This window comes from Phocoena phocoena, chromosome 8, assembly GCF_963924675.1.
Source record: "Phocoena phocoena chromosome 8, mPhoPho1.1, whole genome shotgun sequence".
Classification (NCBI taxonomy): domain Eukaryota; kingdom Metazoa; phylum Chordata; class Mammalia; order Artiodactyla; family Phocoenidae; genus Phocoena; species Phocoena phocoena.
The window spans coordinates 86,727,131-86,745,713 of record NC_089226.1 but is presented as its reverse complement, the minus strand read 5'-3'; the positions used below and the strand labels follow the sequence as shown (position 1 = coordinate 86,745,713).

At 46.9% G+C, this 18,583-nt stretch overlaps 1 protein-coding gene across 1 annotated transcript in view; it reads left to right on the top strand.

Annotated features, from left to right (window-relative positions):
* Positions 1 to 18,583, top strand: part of SLC1A2 (solute carrier family 1 member 2) — a 137,647-nt gene that overhangs the window by 86,761 nt on the left and 32,303 nt on the right. The window contains exons 2-6 of the mRNA XM_065882920.1: positions 3,128 to 3,267; positions 5,071 to 5,223; positions 7,078 to 7,328; positions 13,082 to 13,250; positions 17,573 to 17,699. Coding sequence (XP_065738992.1) covers positions 3,128 to 3,267; positions 5,071 to 5,223; positions 7,078 to 7,328; positions 13,082 to 13,250; positions 17,573 to 17,699 — 840 coding nt within the window. The remainder of the gene's footprint in view (positions 1 to 3,127; positions 3,268 to 5,070; positions 5,224 to 7,077; positions 7,329 to 13,081; positions 13,251 to 17,572; positions 17,700 to 18,583) is intronic.

Genomic DNA, 18,583 nt, shown 5'->3' with positions numbered 1-18,583 from the left:
AAAAAACCCCAGAATTATAGGAAGAAATAAAGAGCATTGGAAATGGTGAATATAAAATAAAGCAAAAACAAAACTATATCTGTTCTTCTGAAGATATATAAGGCTTAGAAGCAGCTCTGTATTATGCTATACAATATTATTTAATGTTATGTTCTGTAATAGTCTCCATTTCAAGCTCTCCTTGTGTTCTGGGGGATGCAGGCATCAGTTAGACTGGTCTAGGATCTTTACAAAGAGTTCTCCAGGGACTCCCTGCATCCCCAGAGGCCAGCCAAGGCTCTGATGTACTTTAATAATGATTTTCTATGTGCAGAGGTTAGGAGCTCCTCTGAGCCTAGAGCACATGTTTAACTTCAAGAGGGCAAGTGACAGGCATTCTCTCAGTACTTGTGGGTTCATGACATTTTGATGCTGCCACTTTGATGCGGCTGTTTTGATTCAGGGCTTCAGGGACATTTTGTCATGGCTTAAAAGACAAATCATTAAACATACAGCGATTTTGTGCAACTAAGAAGTGTAACCAGTAGGCATCCGACCACACTGCTGGATCGAGTGTGTACGTTAACCTAATATTTGTGTGTTTTCACTTGGACACGGCTGCCTTGGTGCTTGACACTTTCATCGCATCATATGGATCCTGCCAGGATGTCTGGTTTAAATACGTGTGAGTCTCACTGAAATACCAACCATGTGCCTGATTCTAACTTCGGTGGCAGGAGGGCTTCGAATGAAGCAGAAGGCAGGGGATTCCGCTCTCAAGGGGCTCCTAGAGTTTTTGCCAAGGGCTGGCTAACGAGCGCATTCACCACTTCTGAACGCGTACGGCCCCCATTCTCCGTTGGCAGCTTCCTGGTTTACAGCTTCAGATTACTGGCTGGAGAAGTGTTTAAAAAATATAAAAAGATCCTAATGCAAGCATAGAAATATGGTCTATCCGTGTTAAAAAGATAGTTATGATCATTTTCCCTGCTGTGCTGTAAAAAGAACTTTTCCGTCTGTTTCACTTGGTGACGGGAGGAAGTGGTACTTACTGCTCACTGGTCAGAAAGCCCCCGTCTGCTTGCTGTGAGCTTCATGCCCTATTTTCTTCTTTAGACTGTCTGAGCGATCATTAACACACACGTATGCCAGATAGAGATTGCCCCCAGACTAACTAGATGAGTAGAATATTAGGCCATTAAGGGAAGCCCAAGAAGCTTATATTTTGACTAATGTTATCATCTGGGCGTTCTACCAGACCATGTCACATTATTCCTAATTTTAAAATATTCTGTTATTTATTTATTTATAATTTTTATTTTTTATTGGAGTATAGTTGATTTACAATGTTGTGTTAGTTTCAGGTGCACAGCAAAGGGATTCAGTTATACATATACATATATCCATTCTTTTTCAGATTCTTTTCCCATATAGGTCATTACGGACTATTGAGACGAATTCCCTGTGCTATACAGTAGGTCTTTGTTGATTATCTATTTTATATACAGTAGTGTGTATATGTTAATCCCAAACTCCTAATTTATCCCTCCCCCCCACCCACCTTTCCCCTTTGGTAATCATAAATTTGCTTTCTAAATCTGTGAATCTGTTTCTGTGTTGTAAATAAGTTCATTTGTATCGTTTTATTCTGGAAGCAAGTATATTAGGCAGCCTGTTATGAAAAAGTAAGTCTTGTGTTGGGCCCCTGGTCTTGACTCTGAGATTCTGGAAGCTAAGCTTGGTGTCTTGAAAGAACAATGGTGCAACTGGGTGGGTCCCCGAACTTAAATGTCACGCTTGTCGTGAATGTTCCCCGGAGAAAGGAACTACTTGTGTTGGCTGCCATGCCAGGCCCCCAACATACATTATCATGTTTAACTTCCACAAGGTAGACCTCGAGCCCTTCTTTCTATAAACCACACAGCTAGCAAGTGATAGAGTCATGATTTGAACCCAGGCTCTCTGTTTCCAAAACCCACACCATTTCCATTATAACCAGTGATTCCAGACCACTAACCTGAAGAGTTCTGTTGGTTCCAAAGGAAGATCTTCCCAGTCTGTGGTGAGAATATCTGGGTGAAGCTGACACCTGCCTATCTGGGAAGGTATTGTCATTTATTCAGAGACTGTGACTTGTCTTTCTAGGTGTTAAAGAACTTGTTTTGTTTGTTTGTCACATGATGGTGGTTGTAAATGGCAGCTAACAAAGGCGTCCTAAGACGTCAGAGTGAAAACTTGGCCTCCCTATGTTGGTCCCCAAGCTTAAATTTGAAATTTTATTGGCCTGGGAAGTGACATAGCTGGAAAAAAAGGCAGTATACTCATTATCCTGGCAAGGGCTCCATTGGCAGAGTCTTAGCACAGCTTGGGTTCACATGGGGTTTTTCTGGAAGAGGGCTGGGGTGCCTCTACGGGTGAAGGTGATCGCATGCTTCTTAAAGCCATACTTCTTTGACACGGGGTAGCATGACTATTGGCAGCTTAGAGGAGTCCTGATAATGCAAGTGACCTTTTAAAAAACCACAATGGAATGAATTTTTTTTTACTAGATAAACCATCTTTTCCAAAAGAGAGGTAAAACTTGGACTGCTAGCATGTATGACTTTTCTGTGTCCAGAATGGGGAAGGCTTGAGCTCAGAGGCATTTAATTTAGCAGTGACTTAGGCTGTGACGCTGCTGACCTTAGATTATTCAAAAGCCATCTTCCTGCTGTTGATACAAGAATGAAAGAGCTCAGGTTTTGAAGCCAGGCATATATGGAGTTTGACTATCCATTCCTTTTAGCCTGTGACCCTGGGCAAGTTACTTTCTGTAAAACAGGGCAGAGATACTTGCCTCAGAGAGTTACCATGGTGGGCAACTCTTGGAAAAACCTCCCACTGCCTGTGTGATGCCTTTTTCTGTGATGATCCAAGATAATAAGGATAAAAGCACTTGGCGTGTTGGCGTTCAGTGTGTCCTAGTAACCTGCTTATAGGCAAACTGGAATTCAGGGTGCCCTGAATTGCCCTGGTTTTTACTTTCCTGCCCATGGTTCCAGATTCCCAGCTGTGCCTGGGGAAGGCTGTTTCGCCTCCTACAACCTGAGACCCTCAAACTGCGGAGATGCCCAGCGGACTCTAAGCACTGCCTCCCCTTCTGTTTTAGTGCCAACAACATGCCCAAGCAGGTGGAAGTACGGGTGCACGACAGCCACCTCAGCTCGGAGGAGCTGAAGCCCCGGCATCTGGGGCTGCGCTTGTGTGACAAGCTGGGGAAGAATCTCCTGCTCACGCTGACCGTGTTCGGTAGGTGACAGGCCTGCCCCACCCTCCCCTCTTCCCCTGGTCTCTCCTGGCTAAGTGTGGAAGCTGCTTCTGGAAGCCAGCCCTCCCCCTGGAAAGCAAGCCACACGCTCTGCCTAACTCTGCCTTTACCCAGGCACGGCTGCCTCAGTGATGCCATCTTCCCTGCCACCTGCCCTAGCCATGTTTGCCCCCTTGGGATTCTTGTGGTTCTCAGATTTCAGTATGCGTGTACATTTCCCATGGGTATGTCAGCATGCAGGTTCCCAGGCCCTACTCACAGAGACTCTGGGCCACTCGGAGTGAGACCTAGGAATCTGCATCTTAGCAAACCTTCTAGGTGATTCCAAAGCAGATGGTCAGTATACCACATTTAGAGAAGCACCTGTGTCCAGAAAAATGCAACAGTTGCCCTAAACGCCACTGACAGGGCTCCCAAGGTCTGACCTTCTTCAAGCACCTCATTAACTTAGATTCAGTTAGCACATTGGCTAACGAGGCCCGTGTGGAAGAGGCTTGTCCCAAAGCCTTGATCCACTCCAGCTCCACCTCAAAAGCCTTACTCCCCTGCCTCTGGCCTCACCCAAGCTCTGGTTGTCCTTTCGTGTGACTGTTGATACAGACTTGGCCTTGGGTTTTCAACCAGGATTGATCGAAAATGGGGGAAATTGCGGTTTCTTATAGTGACAACCACAACTTTTCCTTTCTCAACGCCCCCTCCTTGTTCTTCAACTCTTATGAGGCTATACAATGAAGCAATGAAGAGCCATCTACACACACACACACACACATCGTCCATGGCTTCTCCTTCGAGTCAGTCATCTTGGATGTCGGTGGACTAGAGTCAGGACTGGGAACTTGCCCCCCAGCTCAGTTCACTTAATAGAAGAAGACCGCAGGTGTGGTAGGGTTTTCCAAGGGTTACCCTCCACAGAAGCAAATTTCATTCATCATAGGTTTTGAAGAAGTGTGTTTTTCACCTGTGGAAGAAAAAAAGATAAGTCTTTTGGCCATGTTACTCCCTTTGCATATCTGGAGTTAACACCATAGCCGCATACCTAGGACCTCCCTCCCCCCCTTACTCCAGAAGGTAGTTTATGTTGGCCACCAGTTTGGAGAGATCCAAGGTTTTCTTGTGGAATCCCTGTGTATGCAAAGTGAAGGGCTCCTGCTAGCATCTCTGCCCAAATTGTTTCCTCCCAAATTATTTATTTTTAGACACCCACCTTGACCTCCCCTAAGATCAGCAAGTCTCAAGATTATGTACAAGGACACAGAAGTCAAAGACAAAACTTCTTGAGGATAAGCCATGGGGAAATTATCGGAAGTCAAAGAAAATAGAAGAATAAAGAAAACACCCCAGCTTGGTCACTTAAATGTTCCTTTTATCTGGTATTCAGTTCAAAAGGGAAGAAAAACATTAAACACCATGGAGTGTGGCCAGCCTAGGCTGCGAAGAGAAGCAGTATCTGGCACTGTGGATTATTTCTGCTGACAATCTGTGACTCTGCAAGTGGATGATATCCTCAAAGAAGTCAGAGTCAAGTTGCCAGGTTATATTTCCCACAAAGCCTTGAGAAGGCTCTTCTTGACTCTTCCAGTGCTGCCTTCTAGAATAGTTGGAGATACAAAGTATTTTCTCACGAGTCATCAAAATTCACTTTTCTAATGGTATTTTTGTTATGTGTTAGTCATCATCTGATGATGGAGAAGTATGAGGAAGGTCAATGTCATTGAACTACATCTCTAGAGCTATTCATTTGATGAGGGCAAAAGCTAAATTCATATTTTCCCCCTTTCTGATAGGTGTCATCCTGGGGGCAGTATGTGGAGGGCTTCTTCGCTTGGCATCTCCTATCCACCCTGATGTGGTTATGCTAATAGCCTTCCCAGGGGATATACTCATGAGGATGCTAAAAATGCTCATTCTGCCTCTAATCATCTCCAGCTTAATCACAGGTAAGACCACCTCTCTGGCACTGGGCCAAAGCGGGTCATACTCCCACTCCAGCTTTTGGATTGACCATAGATTCTCAATTTGGTTGAATCGGTGAATGTGATCATCTGTGTCATTTCACTTCAGAGCCTTGGTTTTTCCTGGCTCTAAAATTGGGATAAGCAACCCTAAAAAAAGAGTTTGCCATCTATTGGTTGGTCCATCTGTCTGTCTAGCAACAAAAGATAAAAAGGAAATAGCCACATGTTAAAAGTGATCATATCTAGTGATTTTAATTTTTAATGTATACTTTTCTCATTTCCCAAATTGTATTTCTTCAGAAACTGACAAATAAAGGTAACAAATAGAAAAAGAAATTTTCTCTTTACTACTTAATTGGGTGTAGAGGGAAGTGGGTATTAAAAATAAATGAAATACTAGATATGAAGCCCTTCGAGTTTTTCAGAAGAAAGGTACCCTTAATGTATGGGTCATGTTCACTTGTCTTTTGGCTGAAAGAGTTGTTTTATTTGAAAGAATTTTTTTCCCCTCCCTGGGCTTATATTGGTAGTTTCCTCCTTACCAAATAATATTATTCAAACAAGGTATAAATTGATGAAGTTTAGAGGCTAAGCTCTGAGTTAGGGATGAAGAACTGGACTTTGGTTTATATCTGGGTGCCAACAGGCTGGGTGACCTTGAGAAAGCTGTACCTCTGGACCATCCACCTTATGAAGGTAGTGAAGCTCTGGTAACTCCAAGAGATTCAGATGCTACAGTCTCATAGCTGGTTGATCAGTGAATCCAGTGAGGGAAAGAGCTAGGACTCAGTGTCGGGAGGATCTTATCATTCAGCCCCAGATTGAGTGAAGCTATATTTTACTTTAAATGCTCCTTTTTAAACCAGAGAAAATTTGTTCTCCATGCCTGTTTAACAGATTGTACACTGGCCAACCTGGTAAGGAAACCTCACTTCCGTTGGCCAGAATTAGACTTCAGGTTGTAAGGCGAAACGTGTCACATATGGGTCAGCTTCATTCAGAGAATTATTAACATCAGTAATAACTTCCTCCCCCACGGCAAAAAAGACTGATCCCCAGAAAGGGTTGCATCTCTCAGTCTAGTAAAAGCAGGAACTGAAACCAGGAAGTAGAAAAACTGAAGAAACTACTGGAAAAAAAACCCAACGAAGGCTGGAGTTTTTGTGACTTGCTTGGAATTTCCGCTAACCATCACAGAAGCTCCTGAAATATAGATGAAGCTCCCACCCATGCTGGGTGTTTTGTGCACCTGTTCTCACATCCCTACTTGAGATCAGAAAATGTGGTATCCATCAAGTTTCACCTCAGGGGAATGAGAAGGCTGTGCTAGAATCACTTTTCCAGACTTTTGATTTCATGACCAGTAATGTATTCAAAAGACGTTTTGAATACACAGGGCTACCAATCTTTTATTTTCCTAAGCGAGGACATTAAAACCAACAAAAAAACCTAGCATGTACCAGGACCACCACTTCATAAAGAAAGGATATCTTAATATCAAATAATTGGGAAGGACATAATCTCAGAATTAAAAATTGAAGAGAGTATTCAATTTTAACTCACTCTTGCAGACTGACAAAAAGTAGTCACCAACCAGTTTATAAACCCTGAACCAGATGTTCTCCAACTCTCCCCAGTTCTCTAGAATCTCAAAAATATCCTTGGAAAATTGAATTGTAAACTGTGGAATTGACCAAATATTCAGGTGAAGAAGCTTTAATTAACCATTAATACATTTGAGTAATACGAAGCCGAGGGTTGGTTATAGGTATGCAGAGAGGGGCTAGTAACAGGAAAATAATAGAACTAATAATTCTGGATTTCTTTTCCATCCAGGGTTGTCAGGCCTGGATGCTAAAGCCAGTGGCCGCTTAGGCACGAGAGCTATGGTATATTACATGTCCACAACCATCATCGCTGCGGTGCTGGGGGTCATCCTGGTCTTGGCTATCCACCCGGGGAACCCCAAACTCAAGAAGCAGCTGGGGCCTGGGCAGAAGAACGATGAAGTGTCCAGCCTGGATGCCTTTCTGGACCTTATTCGAAATCTCTTCCCTGAAAACCTTGTCCAAGCCTGTTTTCAGCAGGTAACCTAGAGTTCTGATATCCATTGTTCTCCAAACTCCTAAGTTACAAAGGTGGTAACTTAGAGACTGTTTCAACAAATCAGCTCTGGGGGGTAATTTTTTTCATATTTATACTCTGCCTAGGGGTTGTATGGGGTCATCTGGGGCAGGAGTTTAGGATTGGAGTCGCGTTGTCTTTGTTTTTTTAACCTTCCCTTTCTTTTGCAGTACACTTAATAACATTTAGCTCTGGGATCCCTCTTCTCCTTTTATTCTTTGATCTCTTTTTCTTCTCTTTGGTTCTTGTCTCTGTGTCGTCCAAGGGGACATTTTGATCACCCTTGCCCACAACTCTCTAGAGTACTCAGTACTCAGTGGTTCTTGATCTTAGCAGTATAGCAAAACCACATGTGGTCCATTTAAAAATGCACGTGCTCTACAGAATCAGAATCTCCAGGGTGGGCCCGGGGACTGGGTATTTGTCAAATTCTGGTAGTAATACATGAGGATTTGGGAAAGTTTATAGATGCACATAAAGTAAAAATTCAGGTCCCCACGTCGCTTCCCCAGAGCTACTCATGTTTCCTCCTATATATTTTCTTTGTCACATACGCGTGTGTACGTGTGCATAAAATTTTAAAAACTTCAGCTCGGGTGGTGCTGCCTCGTACATACTGTGTTACACTTTGCTTTTTCGTTTAACAGTGTTTCAGCGTCATCTCTCTCTTTCATTTTTCATTGTTGTGTAGTATTTCTAAAGGATAAATTCTAGAAGCAAAACTGTCCTGTCAAAGAGTTGATATTTTGAATTTGCTGGATGTTGCAAAAATAGCCTTACAAAATTTGTATCGATATATATGTTCCTACCAGCTGCACACAGGCATATGTAGTTTTTAACACATGACTTTTAAAACCAGTTGATTCTGCTGGGTGTGTTACCGACCAGGGTTCTTGGACTCTTTCATCAATAGAAATTGATAAGAGGCCAGACGAGAAGTTCAGGCCAGGCTCTTTTGGACTTGTGCTGCCATACAGCGAAAACAAGTAACAGCTTCCCTCGCTCCCTCCCTGGGGGTGGGGGGCAGGGCCGGCAAGCTGGTCCCTTAAATGGGGTGAGGCTGAGGATGGGTCCAGGGCTCAGGCGGGAGGGGTGGCTTGGGTGGCGTGCCCACCCCCTTGGCGGTGCCGTATGCAGCTTTTGCTTTGCTCCAGACACCTCAGAAGTGGCAGTCGGGTTTTGGGTCTTTTTGTACCTGGTTGTTCGTAATTTGCCCCAACTGTGCAGGCACGCAGTCATTTTTAGTCCCTTATAGTTTCTTTGTATCCTGCTGTCTGTCCAGGTGCAAGCACTGCAGCAAAGAGTCCCAGATATCCCGGGTCCCAGATCCCAGCCTCTCTCAAGTGGAACCACTGAGTTAGCTGCCCAGGCCCCCCTCACCAGCCTGCTGTCTAGACCTAAGTTTAGGTTCGAATACACCTCAGTTCACATTAACTCTGGTTGGAAGTAAACTAGAATCAAGGAACCTCCTTCAACCATTTCCAGGGAATCACAGAAGAATACACTGAGGAAACAGGTCGCAGAGAAGAAAAGTCTGCGTTCCCAGCTGCCCCCAAAGTGCCATTGCCCCATCACTGCTGAGCCCAGTTGACTCTGGATAAATCTGGAATATGGTCTCTGATTTCCAATACCACTTCAGAGGCACTTGTAGCAAGGAGCTATATTAAAGGAAACATTCCACGCAGGGGAAGTTGGGTGGGGAGTGACTAGAAACAGGCTAGGGAAGGGGTGCTTACCGGTACCCTCTCTGTGCAATGTGCCTGCCCCTCAGCCAGCCTGCTTAGAAAGATGAGTTTGCTTGCTTTGGGGTGATAGACGCAACCGGGTGCCAAGTCTATTCTTAACGTTTTGGAAAGAGCGCTCTGGAGCTGTAGCAGCTGGAGGCTGAGCTGGTAGGAGTCTGGGGGTAGGGGTAGCGTCGGAAGGACGGGGAGTGACAGGTTTGGGCCTCCCTTCTGTGCCCCATCACACGCTCCATGCAGGAAGGAGTCCCTTTCGTCTGAGTCCGTGAGGCAGAACTGAGAAGCAGGCAGCACCCAGAGCTGTTGCTCTGGGCTGGGGTGAATTTCTGTGGTGTCAGCCACGCTTATGCTCCCTGACCTGTCTGGTCGATGGGCAATCTCTAGTGTCCCCCAGGGCAAGGGGCACTGGGGGACACTAGAATAGAGGACCACGCCATTCCCTCCCTCAGCCCTGCCCTGGACCCACCCCTCCACTGACAAAATTCATCGGAGGAGTGAGCCCTCAGTCCTCCAGCTAGAAGCCCAAGGACATGGTCCTTTGGGTTAGGACACTCAGAGAAATAATCATGTGGAATATTTGACTGCAGGGTGAGGGAGGGTGCAGCTTCCTTAAGCCAGACTCCAGGCAGCCCAGAGGAAAGGAGGCTTAAACTAGGTGCAGTCGGCAGGCTTAGGAGGGCCTTGAAGAGGGTTGGAAGAAAGGGAACTCTTTGACGGTGACATGGAATTACCAGAGAGAAAGGGTGCTGGGTGATGCCTTCCGTGCCCTTGGGGTACAGCTGGGAGTGGTTTCAAATCACCTCTCTTGGGTGGAGGGAGCTTCAGGACCAGAGTTAGACACAGAGACATAAAGAGAAAGGCGTGCTGTCTCCAGTGCAGAGGCTCCTCCCCCAAGGTGGCAGGACCTGTGTCTCTGAGAGCAGGGAGGCCTCCTGTTCACTGCTTCGGGCTGACTCTGAACCAAGGTGAGGTTTCCAAGGTGGCAACGGGCTGTCAGGTGTGGCCTGACCACATTCATCAGGCCCAGTGAGAGTGACCACATGGGGTCCTTTCTTCCGGGGAATTCACTGAACTGGGTTTGCTCCTTTGGCCGATATTTGGGTGCACAGGATGCCACAGAGAATGAACCAGTCGGGGTCCCTGCTCAGTGGAGCTGACTTACTTTCAGGGACTGCGGGGAGATAGACCAGAACAAATGTCAGGTAAACGCACAAGGTACTTGAAAATTAAGGTAAGTGCACTCTGAGAGCTGGAGCAGGACGATGGGCTAGTAATTGGGGGAGACGTCTGAGCTGAGACGATAAAGGGTCAGAATGAGCCAGCCCGGGGCTTCCCTGGAGGCGCAGTGGTTAAGAATCCACCTGTCAATGCAGGGGACACGGGCTCAAGCCCTGGTCTGGGAAGATCCCACATGCCGCGGAGCAGCTAAGCCCGTGCGCGACAACTACCGAGCCTGCGCTCTAGAGCCCGTGAGACACAACTACCGAGCCCACGTGCTGCAACTACCGAAGCCCGTGCACCTAGAGCCCGTGCTCTGCAACAAGAGAAGCCACCGCAACGAGACGCCCGCATACCGCAACGAAGAGCAGCCCCCGCTCTCCAGCAACTAGAGAAAGCTGGTGCGCAGCAACGAAGACCCAAACGCAGCCAAAAATAAATAAATAAAATAATTAAATTTATTTAAAAAAAAAAAAAAAAAAGAGTGATCCAGCCTGAGGAGAACTGGGGGAAGAGCCCGCTAAGCAGGGGCAGAGGCTCATGGAGGTTGGCAAGCATTTGGTGAGAAGAGAAGCAAGGCTGCTGCTTGGGGAGTGGAGTGGGTGCAGGCAGACCTGGCAGGCCAGGGTCAAACTCTGGTTCTTATTCTAAGAGTTTAGGCAAGGAGATGACTGTTTTTCTATTTTTGTTTTATTTATTTATTTATTTATTTTTGCGGTACACGGGCCTCTCACTGTTGTGGCCTCTCCCGTTGCGGAGCACAGGCTCCGGACGCGCAGGCTCAGCGGCCGTGGCTCACGGGCCCAGCCGCTCCGCGGCATGCGGGATCTTCCCGGACCGGGGCACGAACCCGTGTCCCCTGCATCGGCAGGCGGACTCTCAACCACTGCGCCACCAGGGAAGCCCTGTTTTTCTACTTTTAAAAAATCAACCTGGTAGCTCTGGATATAGACAGAACTCCAGGTAGCTACTTACCTGGGGATCGCAGGTAGCCAGGAAGAGGAGGTGAGTCAGTGAGCAGGCTTTTGCAGGTTTTAAGGTCAGAGACCCTGATGGCTCGGACTGGAGTTGGCAGCCAGCTGGGGTTCTTCAACCCAAACAGGCCTGAACTAAGAACTCAGAGAACCCGGCCTGTCGTCCAACCTTCCACTCAGCCGCTGAGCCGTGCTCTCTGGAAGCTAGATTTTGGAGCTGAACGTAACTCATTTTGAATGCTGCTTCAGTAAACTACTAGCTGTCTGTCCTGGGGTTAGTTACTCAGCCCCGTGAGCCTTGAGGGGCTCCTGTTGACACAAGAAGTAATAGTTGTCAAAGGTGGAGCAGCTGGCCGCCCCCTGTTCCTGGAAGCACCATTTATTCAGGCCCATGGCCGTTACTCCTTTGAACTTGAACTTTGGCTTCTTTAGCCTTCTCAGGATAGGCCTACAGTTGGCTCTGATCCCCACTTTGTCCCCAGGAGGGTGACTCTGTTGTTCATGGAAGCTTCCCTTCAGATCCTTCTTGCGTTCTCTCTTTGTGCCAGCGTTGCCCGGACCAAGGGAACCAATGAACTGCCCGTTCCCATTTAGCTGGGGCTGCCCTTCTCCCTGCACAAGTGCATGCGGCCAGGTTAGAACACAGAGTACCTGCCTTGCCTCAGGGAATGCTATGCCTCCCTCTCTCCCGGTTAGGAGAGCTGGTCAGGTCAGCCTTGCTTACTCGGGCCCAGCTGCTGTACGGTTGGGTCCATAGAGTTTATCAGGCAACACAGGTGGTGAAAGACCTCAGTGGTGGTCAGTGCATCTGAGTTGAGGTCCCAGTTCTCCCAATAATTACGTCTATGAGTCACTTGACTTCTCCATGCCCCCTCTTCTGTATCTATTCAGGCTTCAGCCATCTGTCGCCTACTACGTGCCGGCACTGACGTTCTAGGATTCTGCATGACTTCTGTTTTAATGCCCCTGGAGGTAGTGTTTCTCGGGGCTTAGACGTGAGTTTTCACAGCATGCAGGGTGCCTGGCACCTTTAAAAATAGAGTGGCCGCCCCAGATGTCGAGGAATAGCGTGAGAGCTTCTTAGGGGGCCGTTTGCACAGGGATGCTTGGGGAACATTGAGCAAGGCTTGGCACCACCGCCCCGAAGGAGTGCGTGTCTTCCCACCTTACATATGGAGTATGAGCCAGTGACCCTGCCATGGGGGCTGCTGGCAGCTACATGGAGCTTCCCAGCAGAGCCAGGCTCTGGGAGGAGCCTCAGTGAGAATGGGCCTGTGAAGATTCCGTGCGACAGGAACCAGGCAGGGAGAAGCAAATCACCTGGATCATGAGGTGCTGATCTGACGTCCAACAAGACCCCTGCCCTCCTGTTCGTGACCAGATCCAGGACCCTCCACAGGGGCTAGCAGGGCATCCAGCTGGGTCTCACATTTGCTACTATCTCCATGGGAATGAAACAAGCAGACAGGCATCCCTCAACTTGAAGCTTGGGTCCCGTTACCAATCACACTGCTTATAGTAGTTACAAAAGAATGTTATAAATTCCGTCATTATCGTGGGATGAGGACAGTCGTATCCCACTGCATTTGTGCCATGAAGCGTCACTCTGTCAAGCACAAACATATAAAATATTCCCCGATTTCATAACCTTGTTTGGCCATTTCTTAATTATAATATTTTTGACATACTGGGAATTCAAACATTTATGTAAGCGGCCAGGCTTTTGGTGACCTTTTACACCAAACCTCTCATCTTTATGGTTTTTTTTCCCCACTCCATTAGATTCAAACAGTGACAAAGAAAGTCCTGGTGGCCACTCCATCAGACGAGGACAGCAATGCCACCAATGCTGTCCTCTCGCTGTTGAATGAGACTGTGACTGAGCCGCCTGAGGAGACGCAGGTGGTTATCAAGAAGGGCCTGGAGTTCAAGGACGGCATGAATGTCTTAGGTAGGCACACTGGTCTTCATCTCCTTGGGGGAGGTGCCTCTGCCGGGGCCACGTGGCCAGCTTTCCCTGCAGGTCAGCACCTAGGCATCCTGGCTTCCTTCTCAGAAAGCCGATCGCCCTGCTGTCCTGTAGGTGGAGCAAGAGGCTGTCTCTGGGGAGCGAATTCGAGGGTCACTGGGACTGAAAACTGAGAGGGGAGGGCGAGGGAGACGGCAGGGGCAATAGCACGTGGGGACGTGGCAGCTGGACTGGGGCATGGGCGAAGCGAGGGGACTGACGTTCGCAGGGCACTTCCCCCCACTTTCTGCGTGGTGTTGCCAAGTCACTCTCTCTGACTCTCCATTTCATGAAGTTACACGTCCAATCCTTTCATTTCCTAAGCATTTCTTTTTGAGGCGCCCCTGTGTCTGTCCCAGGACTATGCTAGGCATGGGGGCTGTCCCACCCCAGCCCTCACAGTCTGTAAACAAATGCAGTGCTATCAGGAGCGAAAGTGTTGGCACTGTTGCCAAAACGGGCTTGTCAAAAGGAGACTGGCTTAACTTTCTGGGATTTCAGTGAGCTTGGAAGCTTCTGAGAGTGTCATCCCAGGGGTTCTTTGGCTCTGACGTTAGACTGGTTTGTATCCAGTTTGGATCCCTTATGGACCACTCACCGGTTATCTAATCGTGGGCTGGCTCCTCCGCTTCTCAAGATTCATCTGTAAAGTGGGCATGGGGTTGGCATTTCTGCTGTAGATCATTGTGAGGATTCAATGAGGCTGTGCACGTAGGCACGATGGTACGCGCCCTATGCTTTATCATGTGAGCCGCTGTCATCATTAAAGGCCGGGGGTGGAGAGCTAAGTGGCTCAGTAGAAAACACCCCACAGGGGATAGAGACTCCCCATTGTGTGGGTGGCTCCAGTTTGCTCACTTTACTCCCCATCCACCCTCCGGGTTCACTCCCCCACCCATAATAACCCCCATCCACTGTTAGAATGGTGTCCCAAGACAAGACATTTGGTCATAAGCTGGGAGAAACGGGAGATCTATGTGGAAGAAGTATGTTGATCCACGCAAGCGAGATTTCTAAGGATTCGAATGAGAGCTGTTTAGAAAAGGTTGAGCTCCCTTTACCATCTAGGAGATCAAATGCCCTAGTCTCTTTGATAGGGGCATCAGATAAAATACAGGGTGCCCAGTTTCATGTGAATTTCAGATAAACAACAAATAATTTTCAAGTGTTAAGTATGTCCCAAATATTACATGCGATGTACTAAAAAATGTTTTTCATTGTTTTTCTGAAATTCAGATTTTACCTGGGAGTCCTTTTTGTTTGTTCTAAATTTGGTAACCGTTCTCCTTACTTATCCAGAACGGTGGAGAAACAGAGGCGGAGGGAGAAGGATTGCCTGACCAGTGAAAAGTGTCTTTTTCTTTGACCTGGCAGGAAGCAGAGAGTGAGGGAAGAGATAAGTTGACCCGGTTGCCAGGCAACAGAAGATCAATAAACATTGCTGACAACCAGTGGGAGGCCAGAGGAGGAAGGAGTGAGGAGAAGATAGGAGAGTTCCTCTGAGAAGGAGGGTTTGCAGATATCTTCAGCATCCAACCCTGAGTGGCTCTTCTCTCCCACTGTCCAGATATCTGTGACCCTTTCAGGCATTCCCAAATCCCCTTGCCCCACAAACCCTATGGTCAAAGTGGCCCCACTATTTTCTACTGTGGCCATGAGTAATGGGGCCAGAGCTTTGGGGTGAATCATTCAGAAGACTTTTGTGGTCATTTCCAGAGTTCTGGTGGATTCTGGGAAGTCACATGACCTTTGGCTGTACCAGGGAGTTTCAACACAATTCACGACTCTCTCAACCCCAGTGACCAAGTCTAAGAGGGCTTTGTTCAAATGAAACACCCCTGTTCCAGCGACTTCAATGAGGCAGTGTTTACAGAGGGAAATGCACAAGCTGGCTGTGGGCTTCCAAGTGCAAATTGAAGCTCTGGAAAGCTAAGGGAAGTTAGATTGTTGAGAAACTTCCCATTTACAAATCATGGCTGAAATAAGGTTCTTTCCATTGTCTTCCAAGGGCGGAGATGGTGGCCTTTTTTTTTTTTTTTTTGGTTTTGGTTTGTTTTCCGGCTTTGGAAAGTCCCAAGGATCAAGCATTGCAAGAGTGAAGATAAAAATCCTGGCTCTGGCCCCCCACTTCTTTAAAGACTCATTTCTTTACCCCCCAAAACTCCAGACTGCTCCGGGCTCTACTTCAATCCCAACCACTTAAATCAACTCCTGTGAGAGACAGCTCCTTTCAACATCTCTCTCTTACACTCATAGAGATGGCCCGTTCCTGGTGACCCTGCCAGGGATGGGGACCTTGAGACCTTGAACATTTTCTCTTAAAATTTCCAAATGGAATTAACCAAGTGATACTAGCTTTTCTCAGCCAGAATGTTCACAGATTATTGCTCACCACACACCTAGCAAACTCCTCTCCATGGGCTTGACGAGAGCCTGAATTTGATTTCCTCCATTACCACAGAACTGGGTCGCTCTCTTCTGTCACTCTGATTCTAGGTCATGCTAATTCTCATTAAGCCTTTGTGTTTATGGCCAATAACTCACTTATAAGTCACTAGTTAAGCTTTCTGGCCGAGAGCTAAAAAGGGGAAATATTAACTACCGAGGATTAACAATTTCAGTGCAAGGGATAGATTCTTTTTGCTGAGGGTAGCAAAGGGTAGTTGAACAGTCTGGGTTAACGTGTGCTTGGTGTGGGAGGTCAGTGGTTTCGGTGACTAGAGAAAAGGTAAAAGCAGAGGTTTAGAAAGAATTTTCCCCTAAGAGAATCATATTATAATGCTATCATTTACTTTGATACAGCTCAAGACTGCAGGCATAAAAGGACGGACGCAATAGGAAATTGGATGGAATAGGGAGGGACCGGAAATGAAGTCTGCCAAACTGGGACAGGGTAGGTGTAAGGAGAGGAGGGAGAGAGAGGGAAGAGTGGATGGCCCGTACTGCAGGTCAGAGAAAAAGTCAGATGGGCAAGCAAGGGCCTGTTGCCAAGGGGACAATGACATTGATTTATAGTCCATGCAAGCCTTCAGCGTTGGAGCCCCAAGACTGGCAATAACAGATTGGGAGCTGGGGGGCGCATGGTGACTGGTTATCAGAAATCCAGAGAGCCTTCAGGCAGTAACAGGGACATCCGTTAGCCACGGGAGGGTCTGGGTGAGACTCCAGGGTGAGAGGCTGAGGAAGAGGGGTGGGACAGAGTGGAGCCAGAGAAAATATTCTGGGGAGAGAGAAGCCAGATCTTGCCTTGGAGGAGCTAAGGTATCAGGCAGGTTCCCTGGACAGATACTCAGGGAGTGAGGTAAAAGGTAACATAGAAATAAGACCCAAGGTTGGCTGTTGGGCTTGGTCCAGGACCTAGTGCAATATGATGCCAGCATCCAGAGGTGGGAACAGGGTTCCTCAAATCCTCCTGGCCCGGGATTAGATTGAGCCTGGGGGCTGGGGGGAGGGGGGCTGCACTTAGATGGAAGTCAAGGGATATCAAGTGAAAGGAGAAGAGGGCCAAGGAAGTAACAAAGACTATGTTCTCACTTTATGATCCTGAAAAAAAAACCACAATAAAAAAGAAAGCATTCTAACCATTTTGACCATGGAAACAATGCTGATGAATTAATAAGTAACAGGTTAAATCCAAACAAATTGGGTCATTTGGGGTTTCCCAACTGGTTTGGATTTTTCATTGCTTTCCCTTGGATTTTTCGAGATTCTTCCTCCTTCTCCAATTAAGCACACAGCGACAGGAAAAATATTTTATGTTTAGCATTTTCCTAGAGTGAAACATACCAGCCATGCATTAACTTGGGATAACGCCAAACTAATACAGACACAACCCTGGCAGAGACTGAATTGGCTAGTTGGTCTCTGCTATTCTAATATTGGCTCCAAAGTTTGCACGATAATCCCCAAGTCCCAACAAGCCTTCCTTCTTTAATCTATGTACTAATGGAATCTGCTTCCACGTGATTTCATAAGTGAGGAGGAGAGAGAAGAGAGTACTTTTCAGTTTGGAATGAAAATGAATTCCTTTTCTGCAAGGAACTAACCTGCTTACATTTCCACTTGCTTGTGTGGAAAGTATTCAGGAAAGCCATAATTATCCAGGGGAAAAGCGTGAAGCGTAATGCTTTTGTCTTTTAATGCCTAATTCATAGGGTAACAGGTGGTAAGAATGTGTCTCCATACGCGGGGGATAGTAGTGAACAAGGGAGAAGAAACACATACTTGGTAATTTGTCCTTCTGTGTCCTGTGATTCACCCAACAGGTCTGATAGGGTTTTTCATTGCTTTTGGCATCGCCATGGGGAAGATGGGCGAGCAGGCCAAGCTGATGGTGGAATTCTTCAACATTTTGAATGAGATTGTAATGAAGCTAGTGATCATGATCATGTGGTAAGTGGACTTGTTCTTACTTCACGGTGGTGGCGTGTGAGATGGCCTTGGGGTCGCCAGAGGACACTGGAGCCCTCCCAGCAGGAGAGAGCGGGCAGGTGTGAACCAAGCAAAGGGCACTCCAGAAAGACTTTGAGAAAGGGATGCAAATCTCTGTTTTGGAGCTTTCACTAGAAACTGGCCTGGAAAACTATAGCCTGTGGGCCAAATCTTATCTGCCATTTGTTTTGTATGGCCCGTGAATTAAGAATGGGTTTTATGTTTTTATTTGACTGAAAAAAAAAAATCAAAAGAGAAGTAATATTCCACGACAGGTGAAAATTATGTGAAATTCACATTCAGTGCCCATAAATAGTTTTGTTGGAACCCAGCCATACCTATTTGTTCATGTATTGTCAAGGGTTACTCTTGTGCGAAAAGACAGAGTTGAGTAGCTGTGACCAAGACTGCGTAGCCTTGTAAAGCCTAAAATATTTAGTACTTGGCCCCTTACATAAAAAGCGATGGCCCCTTCCATCCCTGCCCTGGAAGAAAAGACGTAAAAAAAAAAAAGAAAGAAAGAAAGGACAGAAAAGCTGAAAAAACCAATTAGTAATCCTGAAGGTGAGCGGTATCAGGATACACTACACCAAGACAGGGCCAAGATCTCAGGGATATGGCATGACCCAGGGTGTCTGGGAGAACCACTGCGCCAGCATTCTGGTGTCCAAAAGCAATGCACCTTAGACCTGGGTTACCCGTGACTCATATAAAAAGAAAAGGCAGTTCTCAGGCCATGCAAGAAGAAGTGAAATCACAAAAGATTAGAATTGTAAGTGCTCTTGGAAATCTGGTCCCACTCTCTGGTTTTACAGCAGAGAAAACTGGTCCAGAGACACTAAATC